A 17950-nucleotide genomic window follows, 5' to 3' on the forward strand; every position below is an offset into this window, starting at 1 on the left:
CACGGAGTCTGTGAAATGTTGTGGATTCGTAATGTCTTGAAAGACCTGGGATACAAGCTTAAAAATCCTATGGATTTGCATTGTGATAATACAGCTGCCATTGAGATTGCACATAACCCAGTTCAGCATGATAGAACAAAGCATGTGGAGGTTGACCGTCATTTTATTAAAGAAAATCTTGACAGAAAGGTTATTCGCTTTCCATTTGTAAACTCAGAGGAGCAATTAGCTGATGTTCTTACTAAAGGAGTGTCCAGGAAGGTATTTGACAGCTCAGTTGACAAGTTGGGCATGATAGATATCTATGCACCAACTTGAGGGGGAGTGTAGAATCGCTGTAAATCTGTATGTAATTAGGTTTTTATTTAATTAGGATATCCTGTAATTATGGAAAGATTGTTTTCTATTAGAGTTAGACTACTCCTTTGTACTTGTATATATACCCTCATTGTGGGATGAATAGAATTATCGAATTAACCCTGAATTGAAGTATTCTTTTCTACTTACATAAGAAAATTTCAATAAAAAAGTGTTCTCAAAAGTTGGCATATTTTGTCATACCACACAAGTGCCACAATGATATGCCTGTTTTAATGCATTAAACTTCTATAATGCAAATTAATGTTTAGCTCGAAGTTCAGGCATTGAAGTCCTGGAGTTTGAAGGATTCCAAAAGCTAAATGTACGTAGAACTCTAAGCTATTAATGATCGAGATATATACAATACAAAATGTAAAGCAATAATTGTTAAATAAACAAGCAGTATGGGATATTAATGTGAGATTAGGAAACTGGGATCTTTGAATCCTATGCTTCTCCGAGGTATTTCGCTCCTCCGTGCGGCGTCAAGTCAATTCGGGCTGCGGCGGCGGTGGAGAGTAGTTCATCCTCTGCGGACAACTCCACTCTAAGAGGCGTGCTGAGCGTGAACGTGGCACCAAAGTATCCGGGGTGGGACGACGCTGACGACTGCAAATGGAAAGAAAAGGAATGCTAGATTCTGAGGGACGTCGAGGCCATCGTTTTGGTTGCCAAAGAGATTCTCGATCCATTCGGATAGGTATATGGATGGCGAGCAGCTGACCCCTGAAGATGAAAAACTGGTGGTGCAAATTAAGGGGATTCTGGCTTATCGTCCACATTCCGATCGAAGATAAGATGGCTGTGGAATTGATACTATTATGGTTGATGGGTTCCGGCCTATTTGTCATAAGAACTGATGATGTACGTATGGATATAGACTTCTCCTTCCAGAAGTGTCTTCCAGCTATATCCGATATCCAACCCATGCAGAAAGATTAATTCGAGAACATTTCAAACGTGGTAGTGGCTAATGTGTACTGCTCCTGATGCACTTATTGGAGTTTAATTTTGCTTTGACAATTAGATTGACTCATTGACATGATGATATTCGATAAGTAGAGCATGATTTTCAACGATTAGCTTATTCAAATGTTTAATTGTTTAAACAAGCATCGATGTCTTTGTTGATGTCAATTACCAACTAGAGCAAAGCATGGGGTTCTGGAACATTGTCATCCACCTTTTCATATTCCAAAATCCAATGCACCATAGGTGAGGCCTGATTACCATTTGAGTGGTAAGATGCAGAATGAACTTGAAGCACTTGTAATGCTCAAGTAGGTCTCCTCCAATTACTTCCCAAGTCATCACCGAATTGTTCTCCCTGTCTATGGCTTCGATTATCTCCTTGGCTACTTTAGCTTTCCCGTCTGCATACCAACAAGCAAGCAATCACTAGATAAAAAAAAAAAAATTAGCATGAACCAAACTATAATTAAGCTTGAGAGCCTTCGAACTATTTTAAAGCTACTAGCAATTAAGTGAGTTAATAAGTCAACTTCGATGGTTGTTCTGCAACACTAAGATAGTCTTATATATGTAAGGATTAAATCCTCGTTACTCCTCATATTTTTGCATGAAAAACAGTTTAGTCATTATTCTTTCTAATTCTCACACACCAGGTCCTAAAATGACTATTATACCTCTCTCTCTCTCTCTCTCTCTCTCTCTCTCTCTCTCTCTCTCTCTCTATATATATATATATATATATATATATATATATATATATATATATATATATATATACTGAAAATACAAGGACAGAATATGATTTTCTGGAAAACGGGGATTGCAGTGCACTAATCAATCCTTACTGGGCAGCAGAAACCAAAATAACAAACTAAACACCAGATTTTGGTTACGCAGTGAAAACCTCAAGTATGAGATTAAAAACACTGCGGGGCTCTTACTCTTGAGAACCCAAAATAAAGATCTTCATATTGAAAAGGATATGTTCTTTTACAAACTTTGAATAGCACTAGCTCGGCTATAAGATTCACACAAAATCTAATACAAAGTTTGTCTTCCTTCTAGAACTCCTTCACTTGAACGATCTTCAAATCTTGTTCTTCTTTCTTCACAGTCTCGCTCCCTACTGATCTTGAGAGAGTATTATGCATATGAAACTATGATCACAAACACTTATACATGGATCAAGTGTTTTGACTCTTTGTGAAGACACAAACTCAAAAACCATGCAAGACACCTACACTTATTCTTGCGTTTTTTTTCACACATTTTTGCCGTGCATATTTCTGCAATATATATTCAACCAGCGGCAACCACTCAAACAACCCAGAAACAACCCTAATTAGACTTCTATTAGGAAAGAGCTTTTATTCCAAGATATCCATAAAATCCTAAAAATCCTAGGGAATCAAATACACAATTTTATAAACAGAAAAATATCTTTAAATAAAGAAAGTTAAACCTCAAAGATATTTTCCCGTTTTGTATGGAATGCCAGCACACCAATTTAATCAAAACTTGTACTTACCATCTCCCCCTTTGGCATTCCTATACAAAACATAAATTATGACAAACTCTCCCCCTCAACAAGTACCGAAGGAACATCACAACTCTTCATCCATTCATACCTGAAACATTTCTTAAAATGCATAAGATAGAATAACGTGATCACAATTATGAATATGCTTTCTCCCCCTTTTTGAATAGAAATGACAAAGGTAACTTACGTAGCGGAAGCAATGTAGAAGGAGGTGTTTGGCTCCAATTTTACTGCAGCTGGTCAACAGTCTCTTTTCTGCGCGGGCGTGCCAGCACCGTTCGGGTGCGGTCGTCGGGGGTGTCCCTTGACCTGACTTCTATCAAGCGATTGTAGACGAGGAGAGCACCAACCTCGTCGTGGGATTCTTTGTGCCTCGTGGTGAGGACTTTGCTGAAGTTTCTTCTTGTTAACACAATCGATACTCAATATTGTAGATCGAGCAGAGCGACATCACCGGGAAATGTTGAGATCTTGCTAAAGCGTGACTTTAGCTTGGCTGGGTTGCTAGGGCGTTACCCTTGCTTGGCTGGTTCTGTAACCGTTGTGGTCGCGGCACTACCGTCGGCTCCCGAGGAGACTAGGACCGAAGCACGTTGACAGAGGGTTTGGTGGCACTGAAAGTCGGCTTCTGAGAAGACTAGGACTAGGAGTGTGATCACCGGTAAGAGAAAGAGAAAGAGAGGGAGAGGAGTTGCTCTTAGAGAGGTTTGCTCTAGAGAGAACTTAGATCATCTTAGAGATGTTGTTGTTGAATGTGAATGTGTTTGTTTGGTCGTGGCACTACCGTCGGCTCCCGAGGAGACTAGGACCGAAGCACGTTGACAGAGGGTTTGGTGGCACTGAAAGTCGGCTTCTGAGAAGACTAGGACTAGGAGTGTGATCACCGCTAAGAGAAAGAGAAGGAGAGGAGTTGCTCTTAGAGAGGTTTGCTCTAGAGAGAACTTAGATCATCTTAGAGATGTTTTGATGTTGTGAATGTCTTTGTGTCTTAGAATGAGAGGAGAAGGTGTTTATATAGGGAAGAAAAAGAAGAGTGAAATGATGAGTGGAAGAAAAATAATGAAAGTATATCTAAGTTCACTTGTAAAATATGGAAAAGATAGAGAAAAGATGAAATGAAAGCAAAACATGAAGGTGCAGCAACATGGAAGTGGTGATGATCTATTAAAGAGATTGTAGAAGAAAAATATATCCAAGGAAAAAGAGAAAAGCATCTAGCTTTCTTCATGTGGGTAGGAAACATGAACATGTGAATATTGAGCTGGTTTTAGGTCAGTTTCTGCCCCTTTATTCCTTCAATTATTTCTCCAACAAGACTTCATTATATGCCTTCGACTTCTTCATATGAAATGTTCCACTATGAGTGTAGATCATCCTGACAAATTTTCAGATTTTTATTCCATGTGGTTGGGCCGAAAATGCTGCTGGACCTCTTACAGGTCCAGTTTTCCAGTTTTGCTTCTGTAGAAAATTGGACTGATTGTTTGAAGGCCTTCCACTCAAAAAAATCTCTGGCACTCTTCATAAGAAATGATCCTTGGGATGTCTAGATTTGATCTGGACAGTTTTAGCTCATTTCAATTTCATTTGGTTAGTCTGCCGCCCCTCCTTCCTTGTTTAGCTCGGTTTCTCCTAGCCGAAGTAGGAAAATGTGCTAAAGTTGACTTTTCATGTTTCCATGCTTCCATAGTAGGCTTTATTTAGCCTCTAAATATATATTTCGAGCTTGTCGACAATATATAGCTTGAGCCACTGACATTGGCTCAATTTCTCCAACACATGCCTTGTCAGGCCAAAATGTTCATTTTGGGTCCAAACAGGAGGATCACAAATAGATAGTGCATAATAGACAGTAGCCCAAGTCGAATCAATCAGAGGAAGATAGTCCAAGTATTAATACTCCCCCTAAGTGTAATCATGTTATGAAAGATGCAAGAATGAAATGCAAACACACAATGAGTGGGTTGTATCCAAATGCTAAGAACAGATTTAATTCGCATAGCTTTTCCAACAAGAGCAATACCACTTAACCATAAACAAGAGTGCAACAAAATAAGTTCACACGAGTGAATTGATTCCGACAATCACAAGGTAAGATAGAGAATGATCGAGTATTCTATACCTCTTGATGTGTAGAGTGAACATATCTCAAGATGGGGTGTGCAATATTTGTGGAAACCTGAAAAGCAAAGCTCACATACGAAACACATCTAAGCACATAAACTTTATTCCCCCTTATAACACCGTGTGGGCATGATTTTGAATTTTTTCTTTTTGCCTTTCACACAAAGTAACATTTTTGCTCAAGAAGACTACGACCCATGTAACGAGTATTATGCTAGCAGCTCCCAAGTCAGATGACTTTAGGGTACTAGATGTAACAAGGACATCCCAAAGAGCACATCTACTCGAGTCAATAGTTTCACAATCCACCGGGGTGACCAAACCATTCCTGTTTCTTCCCAATCCTCATATCGTTCGTCACGACCGAGGCCTGTTTACTTTGGGAATAGCCTGGCCATGCTTCATAAACCAATAATTTTTTATTTATTTATTTATCAAGGAGCAACCAACAAGAGTAATTTCGTACATGAGCAATGAGAACAAGTCAACCATCAATTAAGACTTACCACCACTTAGAGTATGTGTGCAAGTGAGGTTTCAAGATTGTAAATAATATGTTGTTCAAGCTCACAATTACAGAGTGACGTAAGTACAAGTTCAAAACGTGCTAGGCACCTTATTGCACAAAGATTTAAAGAAAAGAGTATGGCCCTTGTCAATCTAAGTTCAAAATAATCTGTCAAACACTCGGGGATACAAACCACTATTTTTCAATCCTAAATTTTCAGAAACTGAACCTAACAATGCAGAAACGTAAAGAAAATGCACCTATACTATCATGAAGACATACACCATGAATGCATGCAAAATGGATCAAATGAAGTGAGAGTATCAATACTTAGAGCATCCACCAACGGTGCTTCTAAGTGATTCAAATTGAGTTATGTCTAAAGGCCTAGTAAACGAATTTGCCAATTTGTGATCAGTAGGAACAAAAGCACGCTCAAGCATATTATCAAGATTATCCATATGATCGAGTAGAAAAATGATTATTTGAACCTTTTTTAATCCAGATTTGCTTCTTCTTCGTTTTTATTTCCAGATCCACGGGGATTGAAGCCAGCTTTGCAATCCTGGCGATCAGATTCAGACCTTCTTTCAACTCAGCTTGCAGCGAAGCAGGTGAGTTAATGCTCAACGTTTTCCTTTGATTTTGAGTAACCCTGCGAAGCATATTACACCTAGGACGAATGTGTCCTAATTTTCCACAATAATGACAAGTAGGAACAAAGTTTTTGGAGTTGTGAATATACCTGGGCTGACAAAGTTTGTCAGGACTTACCTGAGCAACCTTTTTATAGGTTTGAAGATCCAATTTACGTTCTGGTCTTTTGGGCAATTTGGGACCAGAATCAATGTCATCTGATGCATGTGATTGACTCAACGAATTTTCACCTTTTACAAAGGTCAAAGGCTTGCACGACTCACCTTCAAACCCTAACCCTTCTTTGTTGGCGTGAGTTTTACCAAATCCTATCATCTTGGAGACCTTTTCAGACCCTATGGAGAACTTGTTGAAGCTTTCCTTGACTTTAAGCAACTCATCCTGCAATTTCTCATTTTCAAGGGTTAGTGAAACACTTAAAGTGGATTGAGCCTTGACTTCAACCTGCAAAACTTTAATTTTATTAATGAGATCACCATGTTCCTTGTCCCCAACTTTAGACTTAACCTCATCCTGCAAAACTTTTATCTTATCAACAAGGTTAGTACGCTCAACATTCCATTCTTTTAGAGAAGTTTCAAATTGTAGCTCAATTTTCTCTTTTTCTTCTCTTAAAGAATCAACTTCTTTTTCAAGTGTATAATTTTTTCGAAGAATAATTTTCGAAGCATGATATAATTGCTTACACTTGACATTTGTTTCTTCATCAAGGGTATCATCTTCTAAGTCAGAATTATCAGAAACATCAATATTAAGAGAGGAAGTAAGAGCAAGATTTACCTCTTCACCATCTGACTGAGAGCCTTCATCACTATCACTCCAAGTAGATTTTAGAGCCTTGTTTCCACGCAAATTATACCTTTTATTGCCACAATCGGCAGCAAGGTGACCAATTCCACCACACTCAAAGCATTTAGGTTTGTTAGGCAAAATTTTCGAAGAGTTTCCAAAGGATTTTTTATTTTTCAGAAAATTTTTGAACTCTTTTGTCAACAACGATAAATCCACATAATCATCAACAACATCTTTCTTTTTAACAGAAGAGAAAGAAGTATTTTTTACCTTTTTCTCGGGCTTGATCCTCATCTCAAAGGTTTTGAGATTACCTATAAGTTCGTCAAGAGAATAGGTGTCCAGGTCATGAGTCTCCTCTATTGCAATTTGCTTGGCTTGAAATTTTGAGGGAAGAGCTCTGAGAAATTTCTTGACTATTCGATGCTCCTCAAATGGATCATCAAGGCTACAGCATTGGTTTGTCACATTGAGAAGTCGAGCATGAAAATCATCAATTGATTCATCTTCCCCCATGGTCATGTTCTCAAATTCCAATACGAGTCTTTGAAGCTTCTGACCTCTAACCTTCTTGTTTCCCTCATAAGTAACCTGAAGTAGATCCCAAGCTTGTTTGGCTGTGTCACAGTGGCTAATTCTCATCCTCTCTTTCTTGGACAAAGCTGTGAATAGTGAATTCCTTGCCTTAAAGTCACAAGTTCTATCACGAACTTCTTCTTCTGTCCATTCCTTCCTAGGTTTGAGAACCCTTGCAGAGGACCCTTCTACTTTCTTTGATTCTTCGGCCTTGGTTGGGTGTTCCCATCCATTCTCAACTATATTCCACATGTTTTCATCTTGAGAGTAGAGAAAAGCCCTCATCATAATCTTTCATTGTGAATAGTCTTCACCATCAAACAAAGGCGGGCAATTTATAGAACTAGAGGCTCTGTTATATTCACGTTCCATCCTTGACCACGGATCAACTAAAAAAGCTTTAGAACCTGCTCTGATGCCAAATGAAAATACAGGGACAGAATATGATTTTCTGGAAAACGGGGATTGCAGTGCACTAATCAATCCTTACTGGGCAGCAGAAACCAAAATAACAAACTAAACACCAGATTTTGGTTACGCAGTAAAAACCTCAAGTATGAGATTAAAAACACTGCGGGGCTCTTACTCTTGAGAACCCAAAATAAAGATCTTCATATTGAAAAGGATATGTTCTTTTACAAACTTTGAATAGCACTAGCTCGGCTATAAGATTCACACAAAATCTAATACAAAGTTTGTCTTCCTTCTAGAACTCCTTCACTTGAACGATCTTCAAATCTTGTTCTTCTTTCTTCACAGTCTCGCTCCCTACTGATCTTGAGAGAGTATTATGCATATGAAACTATGATCACAAACACTTATACATGGATCAAGTACTGTTTTGACTCTTTGTGAAGACACAAACTCAAAAACCATGCAAGACACCTACACTTATTCTTGCGTTTTTTTTCACACATTTTTGCCGTGCATATTTCTGCAATATATATTCAACCAGCGGCAACCATTTAAACAACCCAGAAACAACCCTAATTAGACTTCTATTAGGAAAGAGCTTTTATTCCAAGATATCCATAAAATCCTAAAAATCCTAGGGAATCAAATACACAATTTTATAAACAGAAAAATATATTTAAATAAAGAAAGTTAAACCTCAAAGATATTTTCCCGTTTTGTATGGAATGCCAACACACCAATTTAATCAAAACTTGTACTTACATATACATATATATATATATATATATATATATATATATATGTATATATGTGTATATATGCACAATATATATATACAGATCCTATCCAGAGCGGAGCTCCGCTTTGAAAATTAACGTGTGAAGTTCGAGTTTTGGGTCACTTTTAGGTCGCATATCCACATCTCGACCGTTCAGTTTTTAGGTACTAGTGTATAGATCATCTCTGCAAATTTTCAGCCAAAATGATAATCGTTAAGGTATTGATTTCTGCCTTAAAGCTAGTACAGTTCAGGTTGACAGATTCAGTCCGTCCATTGGTTTAAGAGAGTTAGATATCTTAACAATCATCAATTTGGCTGAAAATTTGCAGAGATGATCTATACACTAGTACCTAAAAATTGAACGGTCGAGATGTGGATATGCGACCGAAAAGTGACTCAAAACTCGAACTTCACACATTAATTTCAAAGCGGAGCTCCGCTCTGGATATGGTCTGTATATATATATATATATATATGTGTGTGTGTGTGTGTGTGTGCGCAAAGAGAGAGAGAGGCAGAAAAATAAAAATAAAAAAGAGAGAGAAAAAAAAAGTGAGGGGTATAATAGTCATTTTAGGACTTGTTGTGTGAGAATTAGAAAAAATAAGGACTAAACTGTTTAATTTTAAAATTTTGGACTAAACTGTTTTTCATGCAAAAGTATGAGGAGTAACGAGTATTTAGTCTTATATGTAAATACCCCTGAAGTTGGGTGTTGTATCAGTTTTTTAACAGAGAAATAGTGTAAGACGGTGTAATAGTTGAGTAACTAATATGATATATTTGAAACTTGGGTGACCAAAGTGTCAAACGCAGTAAAGTTCAGTGACCATTTGTGAAATTTTCTTTATTAAGAATGAAGTTTAAGGCCCTTCATTCACAAAAAAAAAGAATGAAGTTTAAGTGCGTGTTTTGTAAGGTAGAAGAAGAAAAATAAATTGTAATTTTTAATAAATATTATTTTTTATTGTAATTTCATATTATGGTATTTTAGTATTTAGATAAATAAGAAATTTGTAGGGTGAAGAAAGTATGTCGTTAGTAGAGTGGCAATAGCCGCACCCAAAATTTTTTTTGTAGGTGCCAAAAAATACCTTTCGCAATAGTTCAGGTTTTATTTGGAGTTTTTACCCATATCAAAATGCACCCGCCGCTAAAAAATTATTCTATGTTTTTTCAATTATACCCTTTTTTTTTGTATCCAAGAGCCACCAAACCGATCATGTTTCTAGTCCTGTCGAGACCAACACCAACACTGCTTGATTTGCCTTTTACTTGGGGAAGATTCTGATTAGTTTCAAGATTGCCTCGATTCCTTTGAGCTCTAACCTTTTACCGAAAGTTTGGCAATCAAGTGATTCACCCAACATGAGACCATCAAGCCAACTGCCACACGACCCATCATTTCTAATATACCGACACAAAGGAAAGCTTCACTTCAACGTTTCCTAGCAAAGAGGAAGGATATGATCAATAAAATGTACCAAATGAGCAGCCTTGATTCTTCAGGCCCTGCAAAGCCGCCAGTTCAAAGCAAGTTATGATTAGTGATTACACGCAATTTTATACATATAATTATATCTAAAACACAAGAAAAAAGTGAATACCCAAATCAATTATTATGTAATTAATCTACTTTTATTTATTTGTAGGAAATAAGTGGAGTTGCGAAAATCGAGATAAAATGACACAAAAATGAAATAAATTGGAGTATCCCGAGTAGAACATCGCTCAACCATGATCAATGAAATATAGAATGAAAGGGAGCTTAATTCATTAATCAAGTGGCTCAATTGCTTAATTAAGTCTTTAAGCATGCTGTTTGGCTCCAAAACCAGCTGGTGTGCAAACAGTCTCTTTTGAGCTTGTGGTTGCGCAGGCGTGCCAGCACCGCGGGGTGCAGTCGTTGGGGTAGTCCCTTAACCTGACTTCTTCTTCAAGCGCTGTGGACGAGGAGAGCACCAACCTCGTCACAGGGTTCTTCTCTTGCCTTTCGGGAAAGGACTTTTTGCCTTACTGGGTAAAGGCTTTGGTTGTGGTCTCTTGCGTTCACCGAATCGATACTTAGTATTATAGACTAAGCAGAGCAATCACTGGGAAGTTGAGAGAAGCACGGGTTTGCTAAAGCGTGACTTTAGCTTCGCTAGGTTGCGAGGGCGTTACCCTTGCTTCGCTAGGTGTATCGGTGGCAGTAGTACTGGCAGTCGGCTCGCGAGGAGACTGGGACTGGAAGTACGGTCGCCGGGTTGATCTGGTGATGCTGACAGTCGGCTCGCGAGGAGACTAGGACTGGCGGGCGGTCACCAGGTTTCAACGGGGTTGAAGGTTCGCTCCGGGGAGGCTTTATAATCGCTGGGATTGATTGATTCGAGAGAGGTCCTTTCTGTATCGTTTTTAGCCTCTATATATAGGCTGCTGCAGATTCACTTTCCAAATATGAATGAAATACTATATTTTAGGCCACAGTTATTGGCCTTGAATCAAATCAAAACTCTTAATAGTTTTGATAACTATCGTAAGCGATAATGAAAGATTGACTCTGTCATAGCAATCTTCTAGGCAAGATTAATTACCTTATGGAGTCCTGGACGTAATCTTCCTCTTGGTTGCGCGCGGACTGTAGGATATGCATTAACTGCAAATATATCTCTTCGCGTCTTCGCGAGCACTAGTATTATTGATTGGGAAGGCTAGTGAAGGGTAATTGCATCCTTCCTTAGTTGATCAACCCAATCTGCTCGCTTGCACAATACTTGGCAATCAAGCAAACAAATCACCATATCTTGATAATTAATAATAAATCGAAGAATATTCAGATTTGCTCCAAGATTGCTTGGCCTCCAAATAGGCTTTACTTAGCCTCTAAACAATATTTTCCGAACTTGTCGAAAATAAATAGCTTGGGTCACGGATATTGGCCCGGTTTTCTTCGAGTCCCCCTTGTCGGGAAAAATGTTATTTTGGGTTCAAACATTGCCCCCCAGACCTCGAAGTCAAAGTTCCCCATCTTGACTGAAGAGGTCTTGAGTCAGCACTAATTTTGTAATAACGTCGCGCTAAAGCCACTTGGATTGGCTCAAATGAAAATTGGTATCACTGGACTGATCTTAGATAGGATAGGCCTCTACTTAGGCCATGAAGCTTGATTGCCACCAACTCAATCTTGATAGACAAAGACTCTCTGCCTCATGAAGTCTTCAAACTGCTCGCGACCCTTCGCGGTGATGAGAATGAGCTTCGGTTATGAACGCTCGCGAGCTCACTGCTATAATTATCCTTTGCGTGCGGTGACCAAACTCTCGCAGAGTGTCTTGCAGCCATTTAATTGTTGCAGAAGAACTTTCTTCTTGTAATCGCATGACGTCTTTCCATGAAATTGGGTGTCAATCAGCCTGCTCCTTCTTGCTTTAACTTGCCGCATATTGAGGGGCCACGTACTCCTTGTTGCTTTAACACCTGCATGTGTTGGCAATTGAACCAACCAATATGCAGGAAGATGAGTCTTTCTTTCTTCTATTCGTGCCCAGTTTGGCAATGAGAATTCTCCATCAACCCTCTTCTCTTTGCCCCTGCTGCAATTATTTAATTTTTAACACCAAACATGATGGCTCAGATAAAGCATTAGCCCGACGTTCAAATATGTATATAAATAAAAAGGCACCAATTGGCCCAAATCCTCCGATATAGAGCTATGCAGTATCCTCCGCTGCAAACCAATGTATACCGCCACAGTAATTGGCATATATACCTCCACCAAAAACCACTTGCTGGCATCTCGATTATCTCTGTCTTAATAATCAATTTGTTGATCATCACAAGAATGCTACTGTGTTCTGCTGAGGATTGTGATCTCGAGGCAACAGTTCTGCCCCCCCAAGCCTGCAATCTTGTGCGTTTCGTCCCCAGACTTTCAGGACTGCCAATAACAGAGACCAAAGCACCATATCTTCCTCTCGTACAGGCCCTCAGTCCCCTGATGCCCCCCAGGTCTGCATATGTCACCTCCACAGGAGGTTTCTCTTAGGCATTTTATCAAACACCTCGTGGGCATATCTCAGATTCTCAGACCTGTGATGAAATTTCAACCAAGCAGCCCATAGAAGATCAATATATCAACAAAGAGTTCAAATTAATCACTATTACCTGGGGATTGGGTTCAATTCTTCGCGGTAGCAGTGGGAGATAACACTGGGTTGGATATGTAGTTTCAATATGTTCAATTCTGCCTTTTTCGCCAGCTGCAATGTCTTTCTCTGATTCTGCTTCAGCACCAGAAAGCCTTCATCTTGCTTCCGCCTCGACGTCTGCCACTGTGGTTGGCAGGAGATTATCCACTAAGGACCACTCGCTGGACCTTGGAGCGACCTCGCCTCAGAGCGTGCATCTCGTGTTGGAAGAAGTCCTGGTGCAGCGCTTCACGGATCGAATCGCATTGACGAAACTTAGGCCAAGTGCACTCAGCGAGCTCTGCCTCTTGTTCCTTACGAGCGTTCGCTTCACTTGATCAGCATTCGCGAAGTGTTCCTCGCTAGCACTTGCTTTGCGGCCACTCGCTGATGTCCTCGCGACTATCTCGCTTAGCGGCCATCTCCTCCCTGTCGTATGCTTTCGCTCGCGGCCCCGCGCTTTTCGCGGTCGCTTGCTTATGCGCCGCATAACTCTCTTTTTGTATTTTCTTTTTTTCTATTTTTTTTTTTAACTAACTAAAAGATGCAAACTAAAAATTAGAAGCAAATAAAGAAGCTAGCATCAGTGCGTTTGGCTAACCTCTAGAAGGCAACGGGGGAGGCCATCTATGCTTCACTCCAAGCTCCGACGTATCAAAATTCATGGCACGAAAATCCCTCTCGCAGGAGCTTGTAAGAAAATAACAAAGATACTTCGCGTCGGACACTTGAAAGAAATTTGGCTCGTAGAAGGAGTAATATTGCCCCCCAAGTATCTTTGTTGGTTAACGAAGCATGATCTTTAATTGGAATTCTGGAGATGACGTTGTCCCAAGATCGGCTTTGTCGCCAACTACCATGTCATAGAACATGGTGTCTTCAGAACAAGCCACAAATTGGCTTTTGCATTTAACCACTGGTTGGTCTAAATTCTTCATATCAAGAGCTTCAAAGAACTTGTACTCCTGCATACGACTTGTGGAACCAATAATTAAATTATAATTATCATCATATTCATCATATATTGGCCCTGCATCGAGATCATAATTAGAATCACCGAAAAGAGGTGAATTGATCTCTTCTTCAAAAATAGGCATATCAAGTATTTGTTTGCCTCTTTTTTCCTTCCAGGCATCATATCGAGACGCCCCTATAGACTATATAGTATTATCATAGATAAATTTCTTTTGCAAGAAATTTGAATAACTGTAAACAAGAGTTAACTTGTATTGATGATACTCAAACTTACAGTCGCGAAGTACAAATTGGCCACTAGAATAATTATTCTGGCCATTCTTGCAAGGTGGGTTGCAGATGTATTCTCCACACATATCAAATCCACCGGTTGGCCTTGCAGAATCCATGAAGAACTTCAAGTTGAATTTATTACTAAAGCCACAGATTGGCCTTTCTAGACCAAAACTTAATTGATAATTAAGTCGATTATGGCGTTGGTCACCTTTTTGACCATGATGACGTCCAATAGCCATATAATGGCTTGGTTGATGACTGATTGGACCATGACTTTGACCATGCTTTTGATTATGATGAAGCCCAGTAGGTAGATAGCAATTAATTGACAATTAAGTTGATCTTGGTGATCACTAGCCTGAACATGAGCTACGTCTTGCCCCCCAGGCATCTGATCAGTAGCCACATATTTGGCTTGATCATTGGAGAAGTCGAGTACATGTTCAGAGACAACTTCGTCAGAAGAACATTCTTGCTGACCGTCTTCTCCATGCACAGCCCCTGTGTAAGGCTGTGATTCACCAGCGAGCAAATTGGTTTCTTCTTCTGCAACAGGTTGGTCGAGATGAAGGTTTTTGTCCTTAGATTGATCGCCTCCTATAGGCAATTCAATCTCAGCAACACCACCTCCGCTTGCAACTTCTTGACTCTCCAACTCGCCTTGCTGTGAACCAACTTGGGTAGTCAAGCTGGGACCTTCCTTGCGCAAGGTCGCGAATTCCGATGAGGTATGCATGTTTTGGTTTGCGATGGCCTCCATGACTTGCTTTTGTCGCTTGGTATCCTCAGTCTGTTGGGCGATACGCTCGTTCAGTTCGTGTGTGAGCCGATTTGCCTTCGCGGTTTCCCTGGCAAAATCAGCGTCTATCTTCTTGCGATGGTTCTCGATATTCTCCATGATGATCGCAAATTTGACCTCAGCGGTCGCTCCTTCCGGGATAGGCTTCGGAACAAAAGCCTCTTCTTCTCCACTTTCCATTGCAGTGTCGACAATGGCGGGGATGACAGGCTCGCTGGCCTGATTAACATTGACGCTCTGACCCTCAGTAGCGGTCGAGCGATTCTCATCTTGTGCAGTTGACATACCGGGTGATTGAGGCTGATGAGAGAATCGTTGCGTCACTTGTTCTTCAGAAAGACCACGACAATCCGCGCGAGAATGCGGTCTGTAACTGGAGGTCTTATGTTTTGAGCAGTTAGCGTAGCCTTTTTGATAAGGGTTATTGCTAGACTTCCCAATGGTTGCGTTCGCAAAGAAACACTATTACTGTCCCACTGGGCGTGCCAAAATGTTTGGCTCCAAAACCAGCTGGTGTGCAAACAATCTCTTTTGAGCTTGTGGTTGCGCAGGCGTGCCAGCACCGCGGGGTGCAGTCATTGGGGTAGTTCCTTGACCTGACTTCTTCTTCAAGCGCTGTGGATGAGGAGAGCACCAATCTCGTCACAGGGTTCTTCTCTTGCCTTTCGGGAAAAGACTTTTTGCCTTACTTGGTAAGGGCTTTGGTTGTGGTCTCTTGCGTTCACCGAATCGATACTTAGTATTGTAGACTAAGCAGAGCAATCACTGGGAAGTTGAGAGAAGCACGGGTTTACTAAAGCGTGACTTTAGCTTCGCTGGGTTGCAAGGGCGTTGCCCTTGCTTCGCTGGGTGTATCGGTGGCAGTAGTACTGGCAGTCGGCTCGCGAGGAGACTGGGACTGGAAGTACGGTCGCCGGGTTGATCTGGTGATGCTGACAGTCGGCTCGCGAGGAGACTAGGACTGGCGGGCGGTCACCGGGTTTCAACGGGGTTGAAGGTTCGCTCCGGGGAGGCTTTGTAATCGCTTGGATTGATTGATTCGAGAGAGGTCCTTTCTGTATCGTTTTTAGCCTCTATATATAGGCTGCTGCAGATTCACTTTCCAAATATGAATGAAATACTATATTTTAGGCCACAGTTATTGGCCTTGAATCAAATCAAAACTCTTAATAGTTTTGATAACTATCGTAAGCGATAATGAAAGATTGACTCTGTCATAGCAATCTTCTAGGCAAGATTAATTACCTTATGGAGTCCTGGACGTAATCTTCCTCTTGGTTGCGCGCGGACTGTAGGATATGCATTAACTGCAAATATATCTCTTCGCGTCTTCGCGAGCACTGGTATTATTGATTGGGAAGGCTAGTGAAGGGTAATTGCATCCTTCCTTAATTGATCAACCCAATCTGCTCGCTTGCACAATACTTGGCAATCAAGCAAACAAATCACCATATCTTGATAATTAATAATAAATCAAAGAATATTCAGATTTGCTCCAAGATTGCTTGGCCTCCAAATAGGCTTTACTTAGCCTCTAAACAATATTTTCCGAACTTGTCGAAAATAAATAGCTTGGGTCACGGATATTGGCCCGGTTTTCTTCGAGTCCCCCTTGTCGGGAAAAAATGTTATTTTGGGTTCAAACACATGCATGGACATGCTCTAATTGTTTGGCTTATCCAATAAGCTCATGACACATGGCATCAAGCTATCTTTTCTCATCTTCATCTTCATTCAGTCTTAAAAGTGAAAAACGGTGGTTGATGGTTCTCACAGTTTTAGCCCACGTGACCTTTCTCACCGAGACTTGATATCTAGTCCGTCCATTTTCTTTCTCTTGCAATCACAGCCACCCATCCAATCCATCCCCTCATCCTCTCACTGAAGCTGACCACCACGACCCATATATATTCCTCTTCCTTCCTCTTAAAAACGCCCCGTAGCCGCAACAAGAGGAGGGCTGTTGCTCTCTAGTCTCTCCCCTTTCCATCTTCCTATCATCAATTGTTCATTATTAGGACTTATCAAGCTTCAAGGAATCATCATTAGGAACACCACACCTCTATTTTGGGTAATTGGGTGAATAAATTTCTTAGTTCATACTGGCCTATAGCTAGGAGTGACTAAGTCAACTCCCCCCTCTCTTCCGTATCATCTCTTTCATATTTTTCTATACTTTTGATGATGTATTTAAATATGGGTAGTTAGTAGTTTTTTTTTTGGGAAACTAGGGTGAACCCTAGCATGGATTTAATGTAATAAATATGTTTTAATTCAACGGTATTCAATTTCGTGTTTGGCGTATATTCTAATTTATATTATTTAGCTTAGATGCATGATTAGGAACTTGATTAATTCTTGAATGTGTAGATCAGCATGTCTAGAACGAACTAGGGGACTTAATTACTTCACGAATTTATGGCTAGGACACTAGTTTAGAGCATGATTATCTACAATACCAATTTCGATTGCTGTACTAGCTAGTTTGGGAGCCTTGATTTTAGAACTCTTCGCCATTTGGTATGCAACTAGAGCCCCTGACAAGACTCTATATTGTCCCAATTGAGTTTCTACGACCCTTAATCTAATATGAGCCTTGAAAAACCTTGGGTACGGTTATTGATGCTATTATGAATTGAATGACCATTGTATGAACATATTTGTGTATTGAATTTGGCTAGGAGGATACCCTAGTGACCTAATTTCTATTTCTTACTTTTCTTTCCTTTATTTAATTTAGTTGTTAGTTAAAGTTTTCATTTAAATTCATGCAATTTAGTTATTGGAAATTCAATTTACAATTTTTGGTGACAAATTCGACCCATTATAAATATCCATCACTAATCTTGTAGCTTTGATTAGGCTTTGGTGAGAACCAAAGCCGAGTATTGCTAAGGCTTAGTGCCTTAAATTAGCATTTTTATTATATTTACTTTAATTTTCTTTTATTTGCTTAGTGACTCTAGTTCCGACTACCCAAGGATTATGGGCTAACCACTAATCCCCGTGG

General features: G+C 40.0%; 1 protein-coding gene across 1 annotated transcript; it reads right to left on the reverse strand.

Moving 5' to 3' along the window:
• Positions 1-6537: 6537 nt before the first annotated feature.
• LOC133744387 (uncharacterized) lies at positions 6538-7814 on the reverse strand. Its single transcript, XM_062172505.1, has 3 exons — positions 7327-7814; positions 6638-7020; positions 6538-6542 (listed from the first exon to the last, which is right to left on the reverse strand). Exons 1-3 carry the CDS (start codon positions 7812-7814, stop codon positions 6538-6540), a joined length of 876 nt encoding a protein of 291 aa, XP_062028489.1.
• Positions 7815-17950: the final 10136 nt, after the last annotated feature.

Source organism: Rosa rugosa, chromosome 4, assembly GCF_958449725.1.
Source record: "Rosa rugosa chromosome 4, drRosRugo1.1, whole genome shotgun sequence".
NCBI lineage: Eukaryota > Viridiplantae > Streptophyta > Magnoliopsida > Rosales > Rosaceae > Rosa > Rosa rugosa.

Excerpts from the sequence above, each read along its gene's own strand:
- LOC133744387 (XM_062172505.1), bottom strand. The coding sequence starts at position 7,814 with ATGAGGGCTTTTCTCTACTCTCAAGATGAAAACATGTGGAATATAGTT. Across the intron at positions 7,021-7,326 it reads CCCTCAAAATTTCAAGCCAA|GTATAATTTGCGTGGAAACA; the intron begins GCAAATTGCAAT and ends TGGCAATAAAAG.